Raw genomic sequence first — 19582 nt, 5'->3', positions numbered from 1 at the left:
GCTTGGCATACTAGCACACACTTTGAGAAGATAAAAAGGTAGAAGAAAGCAAGTTGAAGAGATAGGCATGACTAAGAAAGCTAGTAGAAGGAGTAAATGCAAACAATATGAGAGACCCGAGTGGGAGATCTATCTTTGAAGGGAAGACCATAAGTGGGATAAACACCTTATAACTATGATAAAGGCAGCTTATAGAAGAGTAGATGGCACACGGGATGTGAGAGACAGAAGGAGGCTTGAAACCGATGCCACAACAGAGAGAAAAATGATCAAGCTAAGATGAGCTGAACTGATATGAAGCAGCACAAGAAAACAGACGTCAGAGCAAGAGATACATCTGTAATTAATAGACACTATAAATGAGATGTGGCAGTTGAGACAGCACAAAGAATGATTTAAAAGGCCTGCAGGCATATGAGAGAACCATCACATTTGGCTACAGAGTCAAACCCTGCTCGCAGCAGGAGATGATTAGCTAAATTTCTAGACATTGAAAGGTATATGAAATGTAGCACAAGAATTGAAAGAGAAGTTGCTCAAAGAAAAATATTACCAAATGAAATGTGTTTGTGTGTATAGTTTTGTCGGAAATGTTGATTTTAGAAGCTATTCCTTTGCTCGCTAATCAAGGAGTCATGATGTAAAGTATTGGGATAATATAACAATTCTTTTATGGCATGGGGACGTCCTCATTTGCTTACTGGTAGAGTGCGTTGAAGCAGAGATACTGGGCAGCAACTTTGCTAGAGATTGGGGCAGGTGAGATTGTTTGAAAATTAGGCTAAGTGCAGTTTACCGAAGAGAGTATTAGTTTGTCCTTGATCGTTAGAAAACCTGTTGGATTATTGCTGTATGCTTTTTCAAAATCTCTTCGAATGTATTGGCAAAACCAGCCCCGAAATATATTTTTCTAGCACTTTTGTTCATTTTTCTTCTTTGTCTCACCTGCGACAGCACATGCGCTCTCGCATGCTAGAAATATTGTATTCAACAAGGGGCGTGCAGCCTACCCATTGCTTAACATTTGTTGGCTTCATTGTCACTCTTTTTTGCTGATTTCTATTTGGCCAGCTCATGCTGGCTTCGCTTCCTCTTCTTCTGTCTGTAGCATGGCCCAAGTACTAATCACTTCAGCTTGAGTTCTGTCCTTCCACTGATCGTTCTGTGATTGAGGTACTACTTTTATATTTTCCTCTCTCCTGTCATCCTTATTAAATGAACCTCTTGCCCTTTGCACCTCTATTTTACTGTGCCACACACATTTCCAAGAAGACCTTTTCTCCTTCAAAATGGATGCTTATTGTGACAAAAGATGTTATCTGCTTTGGGGCAGAGAAACATGCCTCTCCGTCTAAAAGGCACCCAGGGATGAAAAATCAAATAGTAATAAAGTGCATGTATTACCATTTTATTTTCCATTCTTAACTGAGTTTTAGAACGGGCAGGGCTGAGTCGCAGCAGTGAGTTGTGCACAGTTTAAAGTGTGCATGTCTTTTTGGCCGGCTGTCTTGCGACAACAAGCCAGACGTGCATACTTTAAACTTCTTTAACCTAGCTGTATTAAGACAACTGGGTTAAAGAAGGCACAGGTCTCCAGTGCTCTTTAAAGGGCTGAGAGAGGCAGTTCCCTCTAATCCTGCCTCTTCTTTCATGCTGGTAATCAGCATAAAGGCAGCGCCTGGATTGCTTAAGGGATCCTGCTGGAGCCTGAGGAGACCAGAGCGGGGAGGACATTGTGCAGCAAGCGAGGTACGTGTTTGTTTTTTTTAATTTTTATTTACACACATCACTCACCTTGCATGCATGCACGCATGCACCACCACATCTGCCCCCTCTCCCTTCACCCGATCTGCCTACATGCCAGTCGCCGCTGTCCAAATGTATTCCCACTAAGACATGGGCACAATTGCTCTCTTTCTATGATAGGATTTTTTGATCAAATGTCATATATATTTTTTTTTCACGCATGTTGAGATCAACTGATTCACTCAGAATCACAAGGGTTTTGTGTCAAGACCTAACAAGCATGGGCAAAGACAATAGGTCTTGCCTTTGAGGCCATTGGCTCTGCCGTGCCTTTTTTTCATGCTGTGCAGCATGGACATTGCCAACTTATGATTTATAACCATGCTGTATAGCAGTGTGTCTGCTGCTGTATTGCATGGCTAAAAATAATAATACAAAATTAATATGATACATCCAGCTCTAATGCGCTTTTTATTGTGTGGGGGGCACATTAGTCCTGGCTGCATCATAGCACTTTCTTAAATTAGTTTTAGCCACACTACATTGCATCTGTGCTACTGTACAACATGGCTATAAGACATCGTCAACAGCCTACATAGACAAGACCTTTTGGCTTTGCCAATGCTTGTTTATGTTACGCATGATGGGCTTCTCCCGCTTTGATAGTTTGTTTTGACTGGCACCAGGGCTGATGCCTTTCTATCCTCCCCAGACCATCTCCTTATTTTCAGAGCCTGTAAAGTCTATATCAATAGCAAGTAAAGTTACATGAGACCAGTGCTTGAAATGGAAAGATAGAAGTGCAGGTACTTGGTACCAGAGTACCTGTCTGTTTCTGAGAAGTGCCGGTACTCTTTAATTAAAAGTATTAAGTTTTTCCTGAGAAGTGCAGGTACTATCCCTCTCAAAATAAAAAAGTGCTGGTACTCAGTACTGGACAGTACCGGCCCATTTAAAGCACTGCATGAGACCAATGCTCGAGTGATACATGAAAGGTTTGTGTTAGAAGATCGAAGTGAATATCCTTCATAAATGCAACCGTTTTCCTGTATAGCTTGCCTCGAATATCGATAGTTCTGCATGCACTTTAACACCTCACTCTTTGTGTGCTGTAATAATGCTGGCTGTAGGGTATCTTTGGTGTCGAATGCAACAGTTTGGAAGAAAACCACCAACAAGACCTCTAACATTCTATTTTTTTTTGTTACTTTCTTACTAAAAAGCAGGCACTTAAAAACAAGCCTATAATGTCCTATGTGATATTGGTGGCATTCTAGGGCTAAGCATTTCATGATAAATTCACCTTTGTTATAGTTCTGGATTATGGGCGACAGCTACAGCATGGTAATACATGGGCAAACATGGCAGTTTGAACTGTTGTGGGAATACATGTGTAATATGTGCAAATAATACATTGATGTTTCCGGACAAAAATGGTAAGTATTTTTTCATGAAAATGATAATCGTTTGTTTGGGTGAACAGCTTTTTTTTTATTTTTTTTTTTTTTTTTTTTTTTACAAAATGATAAGTGTGTATATGAAAACAAACTCGTTCACAAACCAACAAGTTACTGTTTGGGAACAAAATAATTGCAATTTTTACACATCTATTTAGAGCAGAATGTGAGTGATAATCAGTACTGCCGATAAAACCCTAATAAGTAAGATTAGCATAACTGGTTTGCTGGCGTGCATGGCCTGGATAACTCATGCAACCGCTCTGCTGTAGGAATCTGATTAATCTGCTGACTAAACTATATACTGCTTTAAGATTGGGAGATGCGTGTATTTCAGTTACGTCATGTTCCTTCCAAGTAGATGCTCAATCACAAGAATGGAACAAGCACTTGCAATGCAATAGATTTCCCGTTTGTTCGAGTTAGAGCTATTAGCGTTGTAAATTTCTGACTGGAACGTTCTTGCCACACACACACACACTGTAAGCGAGCCAATTCAAAGCGCAGCCCTGAGCATGAAGGATAGAGACAAAAGGAAAATGAAGTTGCTCGGCGTCAGTTATCAGCAAAAGTGAAGTTATCAATGTAACAGAATCGATGGCCAAGGCGGTAACAAAACCGCCCTACGGAGGGTCAAACGTAAACCAGTTACCAATGAAAAGAAAGGATTTTTGAAAGGCAATCCCATGAACCAGTGATAGTGATGAGCGTGCGGTGGGTGTGATTGAAAGCCCAGATACATACCAACACGTCGGAAAAGCAGCGCGCTTGCGCGCTGCCATGCTGGACTTAAAAATTGTACTATTGTATTTTCTGAACTTCCTCTGTCACTATTGGCTTTTTTATGGAAACTGCTCTAAAATGCACTGTTTTGCCACCATTTCCCCCAAATTGTCTTTGGGGAAGGCAAACCTGAAATAGTGCAGGGGAGGGTCAATTTTAGCTGGCACACATTGAAATTACTGAACGATTTTATCAGTGCCCTTGGCAGCCCTATATCTTTTAAAACATGTTTCTGGCAAATATCCTGTCAAATATCCCACTTGACCCCATGGTTTCAAAATGTTCCAGGAGACTCTCCCCTTCCTAGCACAAACGCCCCTAAAGACAGTTGGCCTTGCTCTCTGCAATTCTAAGTGAATGTTACCACCTAGCACTGTCAGTTGCGACTAGCTCAACCTTGGAAATACAGGCCCCCTTTCGGGGGAAACATTTTTTGTGAATGAAAAGATGGCAGCGACGTTGCCCGTTAATACTGGCTTGAGTGAAAGGGTCTGCTTTGTTGCCACTGTAATGCAATATATTTTTTGCTGATGGGTTCGTTACTGTGTGTTAAGGCTTATACATTACCCAGTGCACCATGCTTAGATGGCTGTGAATATAAGATCTGCAAGTGTGTTTCACTTCAAACATATGCGCTAAAATGTGTTTGCTCTCTTTCTTGCTTTAGTTCATCACTAATTTTGAATGGACAACTGTGCCACGTGGCTTACTGGAAAGAAGCAGAAAAGCTGTTTTTAATAAGCCTGCCTGCCGAAAGGTGAATTTGATTTACTACTCTTTGTTGTGGGCACCTAAAATGTATTTTTCTGTTCAGTGTTAAGGACTGTTAATGCGTTTTATTGCCTATAAATGTAGAACGTGGTGGCCTCCATGAATGTAGTGTTCCCATACTACCTGTTACACCATTGCTGTCTTGTTATTGCTGCCTTGTGATTGCGCAGGTCATTTTGTGTAACACAGAGGACACAAATTCTATTCTGAGCGTATGACTCTTTTTATTGTCACAAAAAGGGGAAAGGCTAATTTTTCCACCTAAGCGTGATATGTTGCAACCCTGCCCAAGAAGACGCAGAATTCCTTACAGTAACTTTGCTTTTCACTTACTTATTTGATAATGTGTATATGCATTAGCCTGATCTGTTGAATGCACATCACCAGCAGAGTTCTGACTGTGGAGAGGCTACCAGTGACCTTGACACTATGAGTCAGAGTGCTTTGATTCTGTCTGATGGATGCTTCTGCCTGCAGATGCCTCACCCATGAATATCCCTGGCACCAGACTATATCCGGAAATATCGGACATAGCTTTCAGGAGCTTTAGGGAGCCTGGCTCCATCTCGATTCCAGAAGCAGAGTTGTGCTGACAGCACTGGAGCCATATAGCACCCAACCCCGCACCTGGATACCAGTTCCATTTTTTCCACTCCTTTCAACATGAGCTTCTGTCCTCAACTCTGAGGTGAGGAAGACCTTGTTTTTGGTGCAGTGCTTGAGACCTATCCCCACCAAATTCAGGGTTTATTTATGTGTGTTATTGTGTAATGGATAACCGTCCATCACAGATCCACACGACGACTGTATGTGTTGTCTTGGCTTGAGACACGACTCGTCTTGTGACCTGTGCCTCACCATGAACTCCAACACCATCAAAGAGTGGGCCAAGTGATCTGTGGACTGCCCCAGAGACCGTAGGGGCCATAGATTGGCAAAGTCAAGGACCATATGTGGCCCAAGACATCTTCTCATTCGTCCCCATCTTCCAAGTGTGCGAAGGAGAAGAGGGTACACCACTAAAAGAAGCACTTCTCTTCGCTCAGGTGCTCAAAATTCAAAGGGCGTCAGCTTCTTGCACCTCGCCTCTGGCCCCCTCCTCGCTGGAACTAGTGGTGGTGTCCCCATAGCCTTTGCCAGTGCCACCACACCCAGGCCCAACACCACTTCCCTCAGTACCGAGGACGATACTCTCATCAGCTTCTGAAGAAGAGTGCAGTCCCCTCTGGTGTGCCTGTCAGCCTAACATGACCATTTGGTTCTCCACTTGGAGATCTGCCTTTAGAAGCGTACAGTTTCCTCTCAGTGCTGCATGACTCAGTCCCCCTCCCGGACTCCTTGTCAGAGCTGCCCACACTAGCACTGAATGTGATACCGACCCTAAACGCTTTCTCTGCTGCCCTCGGCTCCGTCGATGGCACTGCATCCTGTGGCGCCCTTGAGTTCTTCACCACAGCCTCTTCCTTGACCACTTTGAAACCCTGTGAAGAGAATACCGCCTGTGGCAGCCCTGGATCCTCCACCATTACCTCCATCCCAACCTTTTCATGGATCCTGAGAACTAGAAGAATTGCTCAGCGCCTCTTCGTAGAACTCTAAGGAGAGAGAGCTAGTGCCCACAGGCAGTATTGGGACACTAAAAAAGTTCTTTTTGGGTCAGACACGGACCAACAGTCGCCAGCTTGCTGGGGGGTGCAGATGACACTGACTCCTTACTTTCCGCCAACACTTAGGATCTACTGGTCCTTCAGAATGCCAGTGGACTGAATACATTACCTGGCTTTGAGACTGACCCGACCCCTGCTCCAGCAGCTTCAGAAACTGATATTTTCCATTCTGGGTATAGAGAATAGCTGAAGCTTTGGAATTCCCACTCCTTCAGTCAGTGGAATATTAACCGAACACTTTCACTGACATCCTGCAGTCAAATGTCACCCTGCTTCCCTTAAGGTCATTATTGTTGCATCATTATTGATGCAGTAGAGGACCCATGGTCTATCCCTCCATCTCTCTCCAGTGAACAACAGACACCAGAGCACACACGTAAAGATGACCAATTGCAGTCCAAAAGTCCAAGTCAATCTAGTATTGTCATTATATGAATTTACTCCAAGGATGAAGAAGTCATACACTCCAAAAAACAAATGGCAGCCTGATGGGGGCATATCAAAAGGAAAATTGTTGTGAAATGCGGGCTATGAGTGAGCTGATAATTGTTTTTTTTTTTGTTGTTTTTTTTTTAGTGTTTTACTGTTTTTATCAAATCTTGTACATCTAGACTTGCTTCTGTTGTGTGGGGAAGACTTGGTGGGGGATGTCATTTACGGCCTGTAAGAGCTCTCTTTGTCTTCATTTGGGGGCCATTTTGAAGTGCCACTACACGCACTGCAAGTCTTTTGGGTAGTGCTCCAGCAGCTGATGCTCCCGGTCACATGAGCCTTACACCACCACACAGACATAAGTGCACAGATGCATGGACATGCCGAAGGCACTCCTAAGGGAAGCCCATCTGCGCCCGAACGGACTCAGGGGCCAGGCATGCTGCCGGGTGGAAAGGAGTGATCTTGAAACAGTCCTATTCCAGGCCAGCAGGTTGATAGAGGGGAGTGTGATAGAATACCTGCCACAGACAGAAGGTGGGCGGTGAGTGGTGCTGTATGAAGTGCAAGATGTGAATGGGTGGGTGTTCCCAGTTGGTGTCTGAAAGCTGGGTAGGGATTGGGCAGGATCCTTTGGTTTCCTTCCAGTGCGGTTTGATTAACGCACAGTCTCTCATGTAGCATAGTCTTAAGATTCACAAGCAAATTAGCTCTACCCAGCTGGACTGCTTATTTATTACAGAAACTTGGGCAAAGGAAGATTTGGGGCCATGTTTGGTTCGACCTACGCCAGTGGGCTACACGGTTGATAAATTGAATAGGACACATGGCGGGGGGAGGACTAACTATTATTTACAGGGAGTCTCTTTATTGTACACTGAGGACCCTCTCGTCTGATTCTGACAGTTGTGAAGTGGGCTGCTTTAGGCTGAAATTAGAAAAAAGGTAAAATGCTGATTGTGGTTCTAGTTTATCGTGCCCCAAAAAACTTGAAAAGGCAATTTGTTTTAGACTAGCCTCAGGTGTTGGAACCAGTTCTTTGAAGTGATGCTCACATCATCCTGAGCTATTTTAATTTTCACTTAGAGGATGGGCAGGACAAGGACACAGGCTTTTTTTGGCTTTATGTTGAATCTGGGTTGGTCTCAACGGGTCGGTGTCGTAATGCACAATGCTGGCCACACCCTCTATAATTAAGAGCATCTGCTGAATGTAGAGTGCTGACACTTAGAATGGATGGACCACAGATTGATTAGCTTTATGTGGATGGAGGATTCCCTACGAGAGTTGAGGCAGAGGGAACAGGGGGAGAAGAAACTGGAGTAAATTTATACAAGCATTTGCAATGCAGTGGGACTTGCATTTGCTCGAGTTAGAGCTATTTGCATTGTAAACTCCTAACCGGGCTTTTCTTGCTACATAAACTGAAAATAAAAAGGAAAACAGTTTGACATAAGCAAGCCAGCGGCCACCATGAGCTTGGAGGAGACACACCAAAGAAAACAGAAGTTCGCTTGCAGTCAAACGTATCGGCAAAAGGGCAATTATCCATGTAACCGGCAAAAGTGGAAATATCCATGTAGCAGGGTCGAGGTCATGCAAAGCACTCAACTGCTGCCCAGCGAGCTCGTGCTGCGTAGGAAATAAAAATAAAAAGTAGTCCAGAAGCCATTCGGAAAACACGGAGCCCCCTATGTTTTCTGTAGTTTACCGGTCCTTTCGAGGAGGGCTAAACACCAGAAAAGGCATGACGTTATGCATGCCTTCCAATAATGAAATCAAGCAAATTTTAAAAGGCAAGCCCACGAACCAACCAACTCATGGGCGTGGCTAAAAGCCCACAGAGAGATTACAACATTGGCCAGAGCGCTTGGGCGCTCGACCCTAAAAAAGGAGGAGTTAAGCCTTACTTTAGAAAAGCTTAAGGAAAAAGGCATGCTAGAATTAGACTTCCCAGGGATCAATTTCAATAACTGGTGTAGGGCGGCAGTAGGGGAACCGGTCCATGTGTCTAAAATTAATAATGATAGAATAAAACCCTCTGCCCCGTGGTACACTATGGAATTGAAGGCAATCCAGAGACAGTGCAGGACATAGGAAAGGAGTTGAAAACTATCCTTGGAGTCAGCAGAGAGGGAGCAGCTTAGAGCGATGATGTCTAAATATAAAACCGTGGTTAAGGAGGCCAAAGCAACCTTATTTGTGCAGAAGATTATGGCGGCACTAAATAAATCAAAAGAGTTACACAGTCAGTTCCCCGATGCTTTCTCACCGGCATGCAGAATTAGATAACTCTCAGGAATTCTTTATTAGTGGCCCATTATTTAGAGAAGATTCTAAAAACTCATGCAGAGTTTCTGACTCCTTTGGAGGATCAGACTGCCCCTTCCCCGGGTGTGGAAGGCGGGGTGATGATTGGGCCCCCTCCAGTCCCTTTTTGTCTGGATCACTTTCCTCCTCTGTCGGCTATTAAGATCAAGTCCCTGCTGGCAAGCATCTCCTCAGGCTTGCCATATGATCCCTGTCCACCTAGGGTGCTGCAGACAATTCCAGATCTTGTGGCAGAAGGCCTGGAACAGGAGTTTGCCAAGGTGCTGGAGTCAGACGTCTTCCCTCAGGTGTGGAAGGAAGCAGTGGTAATTCCGCTAAAGAGGCCAGAGGGCGATCCTAGTGATCTGAGGAACCTAAGTCCTATCTCTCTCTTGCCCTCCCTAGTCAAGATCTTAGAAAGGCATATGAACTGGTCTTTCTCTAAAGATCTCCTTGACCCTACTCTGAATGGGTTTAGGAAAGTCCATAGCACAGAATCTGCCCTTATTGCGCAGCAGACTCTGGGCCTCGTTACAACCCTGGTGGTCACCGACCGCCAGGGTTAAAGTGGCGTTCGTACAGCCAACAGGCTGGCGGTACGAATTGCCATATTAAGACAGCGGCGGTAGCGCCGCGGTCACACCGCCGGGACTGGTGGTTTACCGCCATGGATGTCCCGGCGGTCAGAATCCACCAGGGCAGTGCTGCTTGCAGTTCTGCCCTGGGGATTTTGACTCCCCTTACCGCCAGCCTGTCCATGGCGGTAGACACCGCCATGGAAAGGCTGGCGGTAAGGGGAGTCGCGGGCCCCTGCACTGCCCATGCGCTTGGCATGGACAGTGCAGGGGCCCCCAGGCACAACCCCGTCGCGATTTTCACTGTCTGCCTGGCAGACACGGCCACATTGCCGCCGGCTCCATTAGGAGCCGGCTGCAATGTTACGGCCGACATCCCCGCTGGGCGGAAACTCTGTTTCCGCCCGCCGGCCTAGCGGGGAGGTCCAAATGCAGCCGGCGGGTTTCCGGCCGCATGGGCGGCCGACTGGCAGTTCAGCCTTAGCGGTCGGCCTCATCCGACCGCCAAGGTTGAAATGAGGGCCTTTATCTGTAAGCAGGTGGAACGGGGGGAGAGGTGCCAATGTGGGGCTGCTGGATCCCTCAGTGGCATTTGACAACATCTCTCCAGTTTGTGTGGTGCACAGGCTTAAGCAGGATGGGATGCAAAAAGGGGCACTGAATCTCCAGGAATCCTTTCTGAATGTAAGATCTAATATTGTGAGATGTGATGATTTTAGGGCTCCCCCTTTCCAGCTTCCTTGTGGAGTTCCTCAAGGATCTTCTTTGAGCCCCACTCTGTTCCTCCTATTTGTAGCTCCTTTGGCAAATCTTGTTCGCTCATTGGTTTTCCAGTTGTCATCTTATGCCAATGATACCCAAATCATCATTACCACCATGGATGATAGGGATAGAGTGACCGCTACATTTCAGGCATGCATGCAGGAGGTGAGTGGTTGGATAAAGATGAATTGGCTCAAATCGAATGGTGAAAAAACAGAGATCGCAGGTTTTGGAATGAATAATGCCATCTTGAACGAGCAGTGGTGGCCAGAGAATTGTGGCACCTTACCTGTTCCTGTTTCAGTAGTAAGAAACCTGGAGGTTTGGTTCAATAATCTTCTGTCATTTGACACCCAGGTGAACAGGACAATCAGCACATTCTTTTGGCTGTTCTGGATCTTGAGGAAAATCCTTCCTCTGCTTCACAGGAATTAAGGATCACAGTAGTCCTAGCCTTTATTAAATCTCAGTTGGACTACTGTAATGTGTTGTATCTTAATATCAAACAACTTTCCTTAAACAAATTTCAAATAATCCAAAATGCTGCAGCGCGCTTAGGTCTTGGTTAGCCCAGACATGTCTCTGTCTCAGATAGGCTGTGTCAACTGCAATAGCCTCCAGTCAGGAAATGATTGGTGCATAAGGCCCTATATTTTCAGGGCTCAGGATTTCTTAGTGCGGCTATGAACTGGTATGTGCACAGTCGTCCCCTGAGATCAGCAGGGCTTTTTCTGCTTGGTATCCCTCGGATCAGTAAGTTCAGATGGGGTGTTCGAGCCTTCTCCGTGGTGGCAGGGAAATTGTGGAACTCCCTCCCGCACACTATTCATAGGACAGAGGCACATCTGGTGTTCCGCAAACAACTCAAGACATGGCTGTTTACTTAGAAACCAGGCTTGCTGGCTCTTTATCTTCCTCAGGGCGTGCTGCCTGTATTTGCTGCATTTGCTTAAGCGCATTCTGGCGATCCCTCTTTTTTCCAGCGCTTAGATACCTTTGGGTTATATGTGCTTTATAAATGATACAAATACAAAAATGAAAAGCAAACGGTAAAAGCATAAGTGAGCTGTAAAAAGTCTTGCCGTTTGCATGCTGTTACAGGCACTAAGTACTGACTAAAAATAAAAGAGAACTAAGTAAACCCATTTGAAGTAGCAGACAGGCATAAGCCATCTTGAAAGAGGTAAGTAGGACCAAAACCGTAAGTTTATGGAAACAACCCTCCAGCTCAGACCCTCCGAACCTTCACAGATCCTGCACTGCTGGACCACCGTCAGCAAGGACGAGACCCGCTCCATCATGAGCGGCATCCACTCCGGAACCCCTACTGAACCCTGTCCTACCACATTTTCAACAAAGCTAACACCCCCATCACACCCAAGCTCTGCCACACTCCCAACTGTTTCATGGAGACCGCTACCATCTCCAAGGACTGGAAGCATGCTGAGATCCGCCCGCTCCTGAAAAATCCCACAGCTGACCCCCGGATCTCAAGATATACCGCCCCATCTTTCTTCTGCCTTTCCCAGCCAAGGTCATTGAAAAGGCCATCATCGCACAGCTCCACAAACACATTGAGGACAACAACATCCTGGATATCTCCCAATCCAATCAGGTTTCTGGAGCAACCACAGCATGAAGACTGCCCTTCTCGTTGCCACAGATTACATCTGCTTGCTCCTCGACCATGGCCAAACAGCAGCCCTCATCCTACCGGACCTATCCGCCACCTTCAAAACTGTCTTCCATCACACCCTCTGCTCCAGACTCCACACAGCAGGCATCCGCAGAAAGGCCCTGCAATGTATACGCTCCTTCCTGACAGGCAGAACACAGTCAGAATCCCGTCTTACCTGCAGAACCTATGAAGATCAGCTGCAGAGATCCACAGGGCTCCTCCCTGAGCACCACACTCTTCAACATTTACATGGCCTGCTCGCATCATTCGTCAGGACCCACAGACTGAATGTTGTCTCCTATGCCGATGGCACCCAGCTGGTTATCTCACAGACCGAAAACCCCACAACTGCCAAGAAGAATTTCCACAATGGGATGGAAGCCTGGATGAAGGACAGCTGTCTCAAGCTCCACTCTGACAAGACCGAGATCCTCATCCTAGGACCCTTCACATCAGCCTGGGATGACTCCTGGTGGCCTATTTCCCTCAACCCCCCACCTCAACAAACCACACACGCAACCTCTGCTTCATCCTGGATTCATTGCTCACCATGACCCGCCTAGTCTACTCGGTTGTATCCTCCAGTTTTCACACACTCATACTTCTCTGGGAGATCTTCAAATGGATCCCAAACATCTGCCCCAAAACCGTAACCCAGGCCTTGGACACCATCAGACTGGACTATGGCAACGCCCTCTACGCTGGCACTACCTAGAAGAACCTGAAGAAACTACAGCACATCCAAAATGCCTATGCCTTACTCATCCTGGATGTCCCCTGCTGCAAACACATCACCAGACAACTACGGGACCTCCACTAGCTCCCTGTCGAGAAGAGGATCAACTTCAAACTCCTTGTCCACGCATACAATGTGCTTCACGACCTAGGACCTACCTACCTCAACCACTGCATCACCCTCTACTCCCCACAAGAACTCTCTGCCTGCTCAACAGGCACTAGCCACCGTACCCTGCATACGCATGACCTTGGCCAGAGGAAGATCCTTTGCCCACCTCGTGGCACTAAGCTGGAACACCTTGCCTCTTCACCTCAGGTAGTCACCATTGTTGCCTCAATTCAGGAAGGACCTTAAGACCTGGCTCTTCGACTGAAGCACTGAGGATCGACCCCTCCACCCCCGGCGCCTTCAGACACTTACGAGTTTTGTAGTTGCGCTCTATAAATATGACTGATTGATTGATGGAAAAGCACATAAGCCAAGCCCAAGAAGAATGGAATGCTGGCAAGAGTCTCCTGTACTACGAGATACATGTATATAGACAATTTAGTCTATGTAATGTATGCCACTTTGGTAAGGACAAGACCATGTGTTTTCAATACAACACTAATAAACAATACACTGTTGTGAGGTTCATCAATTGCAACACTAGATTTGTTGTATACTGTATCATCTGCCAATGTGGCTTCATATATATCAGCAGTACAGTATGACCACTAAAGGAATACATCCAAGAACATCTTCAAGCAATACAGAATTAAAAAAAACACCTATCCTTTGGCTGTTCACTACAGTTTGATTCATCAGTGCTGTGAAGTAATTAAAATTCAGTTCCATGGCTTGGATGTCGTGGAACCTCTTTCCGGAGGAGTAGACAGAACGTTGGCCCTAAGACAACTCAAAAGCAAGTGGATCATCTGACTCTGAGCAGTTGACAAAGGACTTAACGCTGACAAAGAACTATTTGTATTCCTGTAAATAGGTGTTGTGTACCTACCTGTGTTCCTGGTGCTGTACCATCATTTTCCATGGACACGCTATGTATAGTGTTTCTCAGTCATAAATTCCAAAGTACATTATTGTCGTGGTTTAGCCCAACAGTTTTAAAATAATCTGCATGTTGACATGCAATTACACTAAAATTGGTTACTTTTGGTTATTATACAATGCATATTTATCGAGTGTGTATTTTGTTTCTCCTTGGCATGTACTTCTTGCACTCACTAGATGTGGTTTCTTGTATGGGATTCAGTTTGCTGCATTCAAAAGCTTCTCCAATCCTAGGTACTACTTACTCCGTCGCTACAAGGCCACCCCTTTCCTTCTTCTTGGCACTCTGATTATATATTACTAACAATTTCATACTTTCCACATGGCACCCTTTTTCTCGTAGTACAGCAGACTCTTGCCAGCACTCCATTTTTCTTGACCTTGGCTTAAGTGCTTTTCTATATACTTACCGTTTTGGTCCTATTTACCTCTTTCGATATAGCTGATGCCTGTCTGCTGCTTCAAATGGGTTTACTTAGTTTTCTTTTATTTTTACTTAGTACTTAGCAGCTGTAACACCATGCCACCGTCAAGGCTGTTTACAACTCACCCTCTTTCTTCTTTTATTTTTGGTGCCCACATTTCACAACAATTTTCGCTTTTTTGTGCTCCATCAGGCTGCTGTTTGGTTTTTGGAGTGCATAACTTCATCCTTGAAATAAATTCATATAATGATCATACTTGATTGACTTGGACTGCAATTGGTCATTTTTATGTGTGTGCTTTAATGTCTATTGTTTGCGTGTTCCCACTTTAATTATAGATCGGGTTGCTCACCTTGTGGCAGAGTGTTCCTCACCAGATTTGCACCCATCTCTGCATTATTATTGTTGTGCTCATGTAATTTGTCCATGCCCAAAAGGTAAGGTGGATGTGCGGACATTTTTGACACTGCCACTTGGGTTTCTGTTTGTATCGATCCCTCTCCAGTGAGTTTGGTGTTCCAAACCTCCTCCACTACAAAACTTACCGCAGGAGCTTTCCTTACCTACCCCCTGTTTGGAAGTCCAAAAAGCTGGAAGATGTGGGAAAGACAACGATTTTGGCAGGCAACCTAGCATTCCGCTCAGTAAATGCTGCCTGCCTTTTGGGAGACTCCTCCAATGTCCCTTGGGCCGTGGCAGCTACCAGAACACCTCCGGGGCCATTTTGCAGAAGAGGTCCGGGATGGAGAGAATCCTTCCCGTCAGATCATCAGGGCAGTCATAGGCATGGTTAGTGCAAGGAGGAATGCTTGTCTGCACTCTAATAGTTTCTTTGAAGTTGGACAGAATATTTTGATGAATATTCAATTTGACAGGTAGCTGCTTTGTGCCCAAAAGGCAGACTCGGCACTTGAATGCTTCAAAGAAGGCAAAGCAATGGCTAGATCGTTAGGGATTCAGTCAACAACAAAGGATTTTCACTTCTTTCAGGGACCCAAAGCCTTCGGTAGAGGTTTTCAGTTCAGACAAAGTCAGTCTGCACTAGCTGGTCAATACAAGTCAGAGAGAAAGAATGCGGTTGTCGGGTACAACCTTCGTATTACTTCTCCTCCTCTCTTGCAGCACCAGTGAAGTCACAGTTCTTTTGTGAAGAAGCACCTGATGCAATTCGGAGGACGGGGTATCCTCTTTTCTACAAGGTCGGCTGACCTTTACTTCTGGCCCACAAGTCCTTCAAATGGAGTAGTGGAATTTGTGCCAGAGTAGGAAATAGGGTAGGTGCTACTCTCCGTTCCTCCTGGATCCCAAGAAGGACGCTGGTCTCATTCGATCTTAGACCGAAGGCTTCTGAAGTGATACCAGTTCAAGGAAAAGTTCAAAATGATGTCCCTGGCTCAGACTTTGCTATTTGGTTGTGGAAAACGGCATGGTTTCTGCTCTTACACTAGAACATCCGTGTTAGCTTTCTGCTACGGTGATCGTACACCGAGTCATGTAAGTGAGTAACTTAGCACATAGGCAGATCATATTCTACTTCTGCTGGCTATATCTCCTAAGGCTTGAAGAAAGATATGGAATGCAAGAATGTGGATCATTTTGTTTTACCAGTAACAAATGTGCTTTGTTTAGTAAAAAGGAAAGTGAATTCTTGGAGTGTCTGCCAACAAAAGTGATGGCTCAAAATCTTAAGTGAATTAAAGAAAAAAAAAACAGGACACTGCCTGACCCATCCATGGAGTAATAATAGTCAGTAGTGGCTCGGGTAAAATACATGGCTCTAACAAATATTCTAGATGTATGTGTTCAGGTTTTTAAAGAAAATGTAATTTGTTAAATATAGGTATTTGATCTGAATCATTTTCAACAGTATTTTCGTTTTACTTGCATCGAATTTCCGTCCGTGCACTGTTAAATTGGAAAATATAATTAAGTTTGTTTTTTGTAGTGTTCCCCTGCTTCAGCTGAAGAACATGGTGGCAGATGTTGTTCAAACTTTAAAAGTTATGTACGGCTCTTTGGTCAGGTAGGTTGAAGCATGTTTTCTACTATGCAAATTAAAGGGAGAAGACCATTTTAGGCAGGTCATTTCACATTGTCAAACTACTCTAAGGAGAAGATCAGAGCAGCAGCGAATCATGTTTAGTTCCTCATACCTACAAACTGATGCAGGTACATGCCTTTCCAAGTGTGACTGTAATATACTTATAGCAAGAATCTGGTGGGACTTTTAGTCTACTTATGCAAAATTGTGAGCAGAAAATGTGGGTCGCTTAATGGGGGTCAGTTGCACAAAGTACCCATCCACAATATAGCATGGGTCGGCAGTAGACAGTTAACCTGTCTATTGCCAGGCACTAAAACTAAGACTATGAAATGGAATCTCGCATGAAGACTCAACTGAGGATGTCCTAGTTCCTGATGGCATGTCCAAGATCAACTGTAACAAAGATTGAAATTGGACAGGTGTATAAAATCCTTTAGTTAATCTTCTTGCTTATGGTTCAGTTAAGGACAATAAACACACATGTAGTACACAGAGCAGTCTGACACCACATAAGGGGAAATTCCAAGATATACCATAACTCCTTTGCACCTACACAGGGGACAACACAGCGGTGAAGTAGTATCTTCTGAAAAATGGGAGGCATTCTTATAAGCGTTTTTGGTTTGGTGGAGGTGGAGTTACGTATGTATTATGTAGAATGTTGAATGGAAACTATTGCTTTTTAATTTATTGTGAGGATCTGTAAACGCCTTTTTTGGTGAACGAGCACTATTGAAATGGAGTCCAGGTATGGCCTTCTAGTCTGTTAAAAATATGAAAATGTTGGGCTTTGGGTACCTTGGCAGAGCTGCGCTAATAGTTGAGTGAGGTGGCACATATTAGATGCAAAAATATTAGCTAGAATCCGATTCTGAAGAGTTCAGAGTAGGGTAGTTATAAGTGAATAGTGCTGATTAAGCAAGACAGTCGTATGGTACACAGTTCTGCAAGCTTTAGTGGTTTAAGAACCAACATAAGAGTTTTAACTGTTGCTAGAGGCGGCGTGTCCAAGATGGTGCCTAAGTAGCGGTGTTTTCACGGACCTCCGCTGCCTGCATAAGTAAAAGTGACAGATGCAACATGCTCCGGGCTCCTTCCATGACTGGACTCTGTCAGGAGAGTGCCCAACACAGGAAGCGCAGCGGTACTAGCCTACAGAAGTTGTAGCGCCACCCGTTGCAGCACACGGCAGCCTGCAGTGCCGGGTGCTCCCAATCTTGACATGGCGGCCGCCGCAGAGCCTTGAGTCTGTCTGCTCGGACGGGCCATGTGAGGCTGCAGCGAACCTCTTCAATACCAGAAGGCTTACATCTGATTCAGCAGAAGGGCACCCATTGACGAGGTCTGCTGGCCACAGATATCAGCTGAGTAGGCTGGAGCGCACCTGTGACATGGGTGCTGCTGCGGGGCCTGGCCATGGGAAGCAGTGACGTGGGGCTGAGACAGCTTCCTGATTAGGTGTCTTAGTTCCAACAAAAGATAACATGGCTTCCAACCTGGGCACACATGACAGGCCCAGGCTGGGAACACTGCAGGTGGTGGATGCAAAGCATCCCTAGTCTCGGTCCCTGGGGATGACTGGCGGCACCCTGCCCCTTGGACGTGAGGCACACCCTGAGGCCCATAGATAAGAGTTGCATAAGAGAAGCCCTGAGGTATACCTACACACTCGACAGTTCAAGGAGGTCAGCGCACGCCTACCTGCATAGGCTTGCAATGGAGGCCCTGGGACTGCAGCAGGTGCCATTTTAGTACTCCCCTCTGCACTGTCTGCATGTTCTATGGCCTTCACACATCGCATTTGGCCCTTGCCATTGGGGAAGGCCCTCATACCGGTGACTGCTGTGGAATTTGGGCCCTTGGACAGCGCAGGTATATAGTAGTTGGGACCAGGCCACCCCGCATCAGCAACATACCTGGTGACCTCCTTGACAGAGCCTCGTAGCTGCTGGGACTACAGCCGATACTTGGGGGCTTCCAGCAGTTTGGAGGCGCCGGACTTGAACCTTCTTTCGTCTTCTCCTGTCCTCCGCTGTTCTGGTGGAAATCAGCATAGGCACTCCTGCATGAGAAGGGACCCTCAATACAAAGTAGACTGTGCAGTCGGGCCAGGCAATGGGGGCTGGTGATCATACTCTGAGCACTGCCCCTGCTCGGCTTTGGATGTCATCCTGGGCTATCGTGGCCACCAACTGCAGCAATAAAATGGACGCTTCTCTAAAGGACATGCTCACTAAACCCCCAGCCAAAAAAATCTGACCAGCACAGGGATGCTTCACCTTCAGCGCTTACCCCTGCAACAGCAACTGCCTGAGGCCCCTAAGAGGTGAATGCAGTGGTTGCCTGCACCTTTCTGGATAACCTCTTTAGCATCGTAAGAGATGACATTGCTGCCATCAAACAAGAAATGGCAGCAGATGTCAAGGACATCAAGAAAGACCCAGGAGAGTTGGGCCGGAGGTCAAACACCCTGGAACAAGCCAGTGACAAACAGTGGGAGGAACTTGACGACCATAGGCACAAATTGCTATAACTATGGACATTCTGACCTGCCTCTACTACTACAGACTAAAAGAGGCCATGATGTTGTCGGTGTGAGACCGAAAAACCATCGATTTTTGAGGGAATGAAAGTATGGCTGTTCCAGGATCTATCCACTATCCGGATCTATCCGCAATCACCCTGCAGTGCCAAAGAACTCTTCAGCCTATCACTGAACTTTAACGTGAAAAAGGGATCCAATACAAGTGGTGACATCCTTTTACACTAATTTTCATGTGGAATAATGAAACCCACAGTATCTGCACCTTGGAAGAAGCCTGGACAAACTACACGAGGAGGAAAAACCGAACCACAATCGCAGAACCCTCGGCACTCATCAAATGGGACACAATGCTCCTCTCACTCAAAGAAAAAGCTTATTACCAAACCCACAGAGACAGAGAGCTGCAAAGAAAGGGCAGCCCTACTGCACCAGCTTTAGCGCCAAGACAGCACATCAGATCCGGAGAATGACCAAAGATGGAATAGACAGTGGGCCTGTGACTTGCTGTTTTCGGACCCATGGAACATAGTTATGAGCATTCTCCCAGTTCAGTTTCGGGCAAGCCCAGTAGCCCTGCTCTCCCTCCCCCCCCCCCCCC

General features: G+C 45.8%; 1 protein-coding gene across 2 annotated transcripts in view; it reads left to right on the top strand.

Moving 5' to 3' along the window:
• The window catches only part of INTU (inturned planar cell polarity protein), a 361378-nt gene that overhangs the window by 200973 nt on the left and 140823 nt on the right, over positions 1-19582 (top strand). For both annotated transcript variants that reach the window (XM_069242352.1, XM_069242349.1), the window contains exons 6-7: positions 4654-4743; positions 16341-16418. In XM_069242352.1, coding sequence (XP_069098453.1) covers positions 4654-4743; positions 16341-16418 — 168 coding nt within the window. The remainder of the gene's footprint in view (positions 1-4653; positions 4744-16340; positions 16419-19582) is intronic.

The sequence above is a fragment of the Pleurodeles waltl genome, chromosome 1_2 (genome assembly GCF_031143425.1).
Source record: "Pleurodeles waltl isolate 20211129_DDA chromosome 1_2, aPleWal1.hap1.20221129, whole genome shotgun sequence".
NCBI classification, from domain to species: Eukaryota; Metazoa; Chordata; class Amphibia; order Caudata; family Salamandridae; genus Pleurodeles; species Pleurodeles waltl.
Note: the sequence above shows the minus strand (reverse complement) of the source record. Positions and strands in the feature narration are given on the sequence as shown.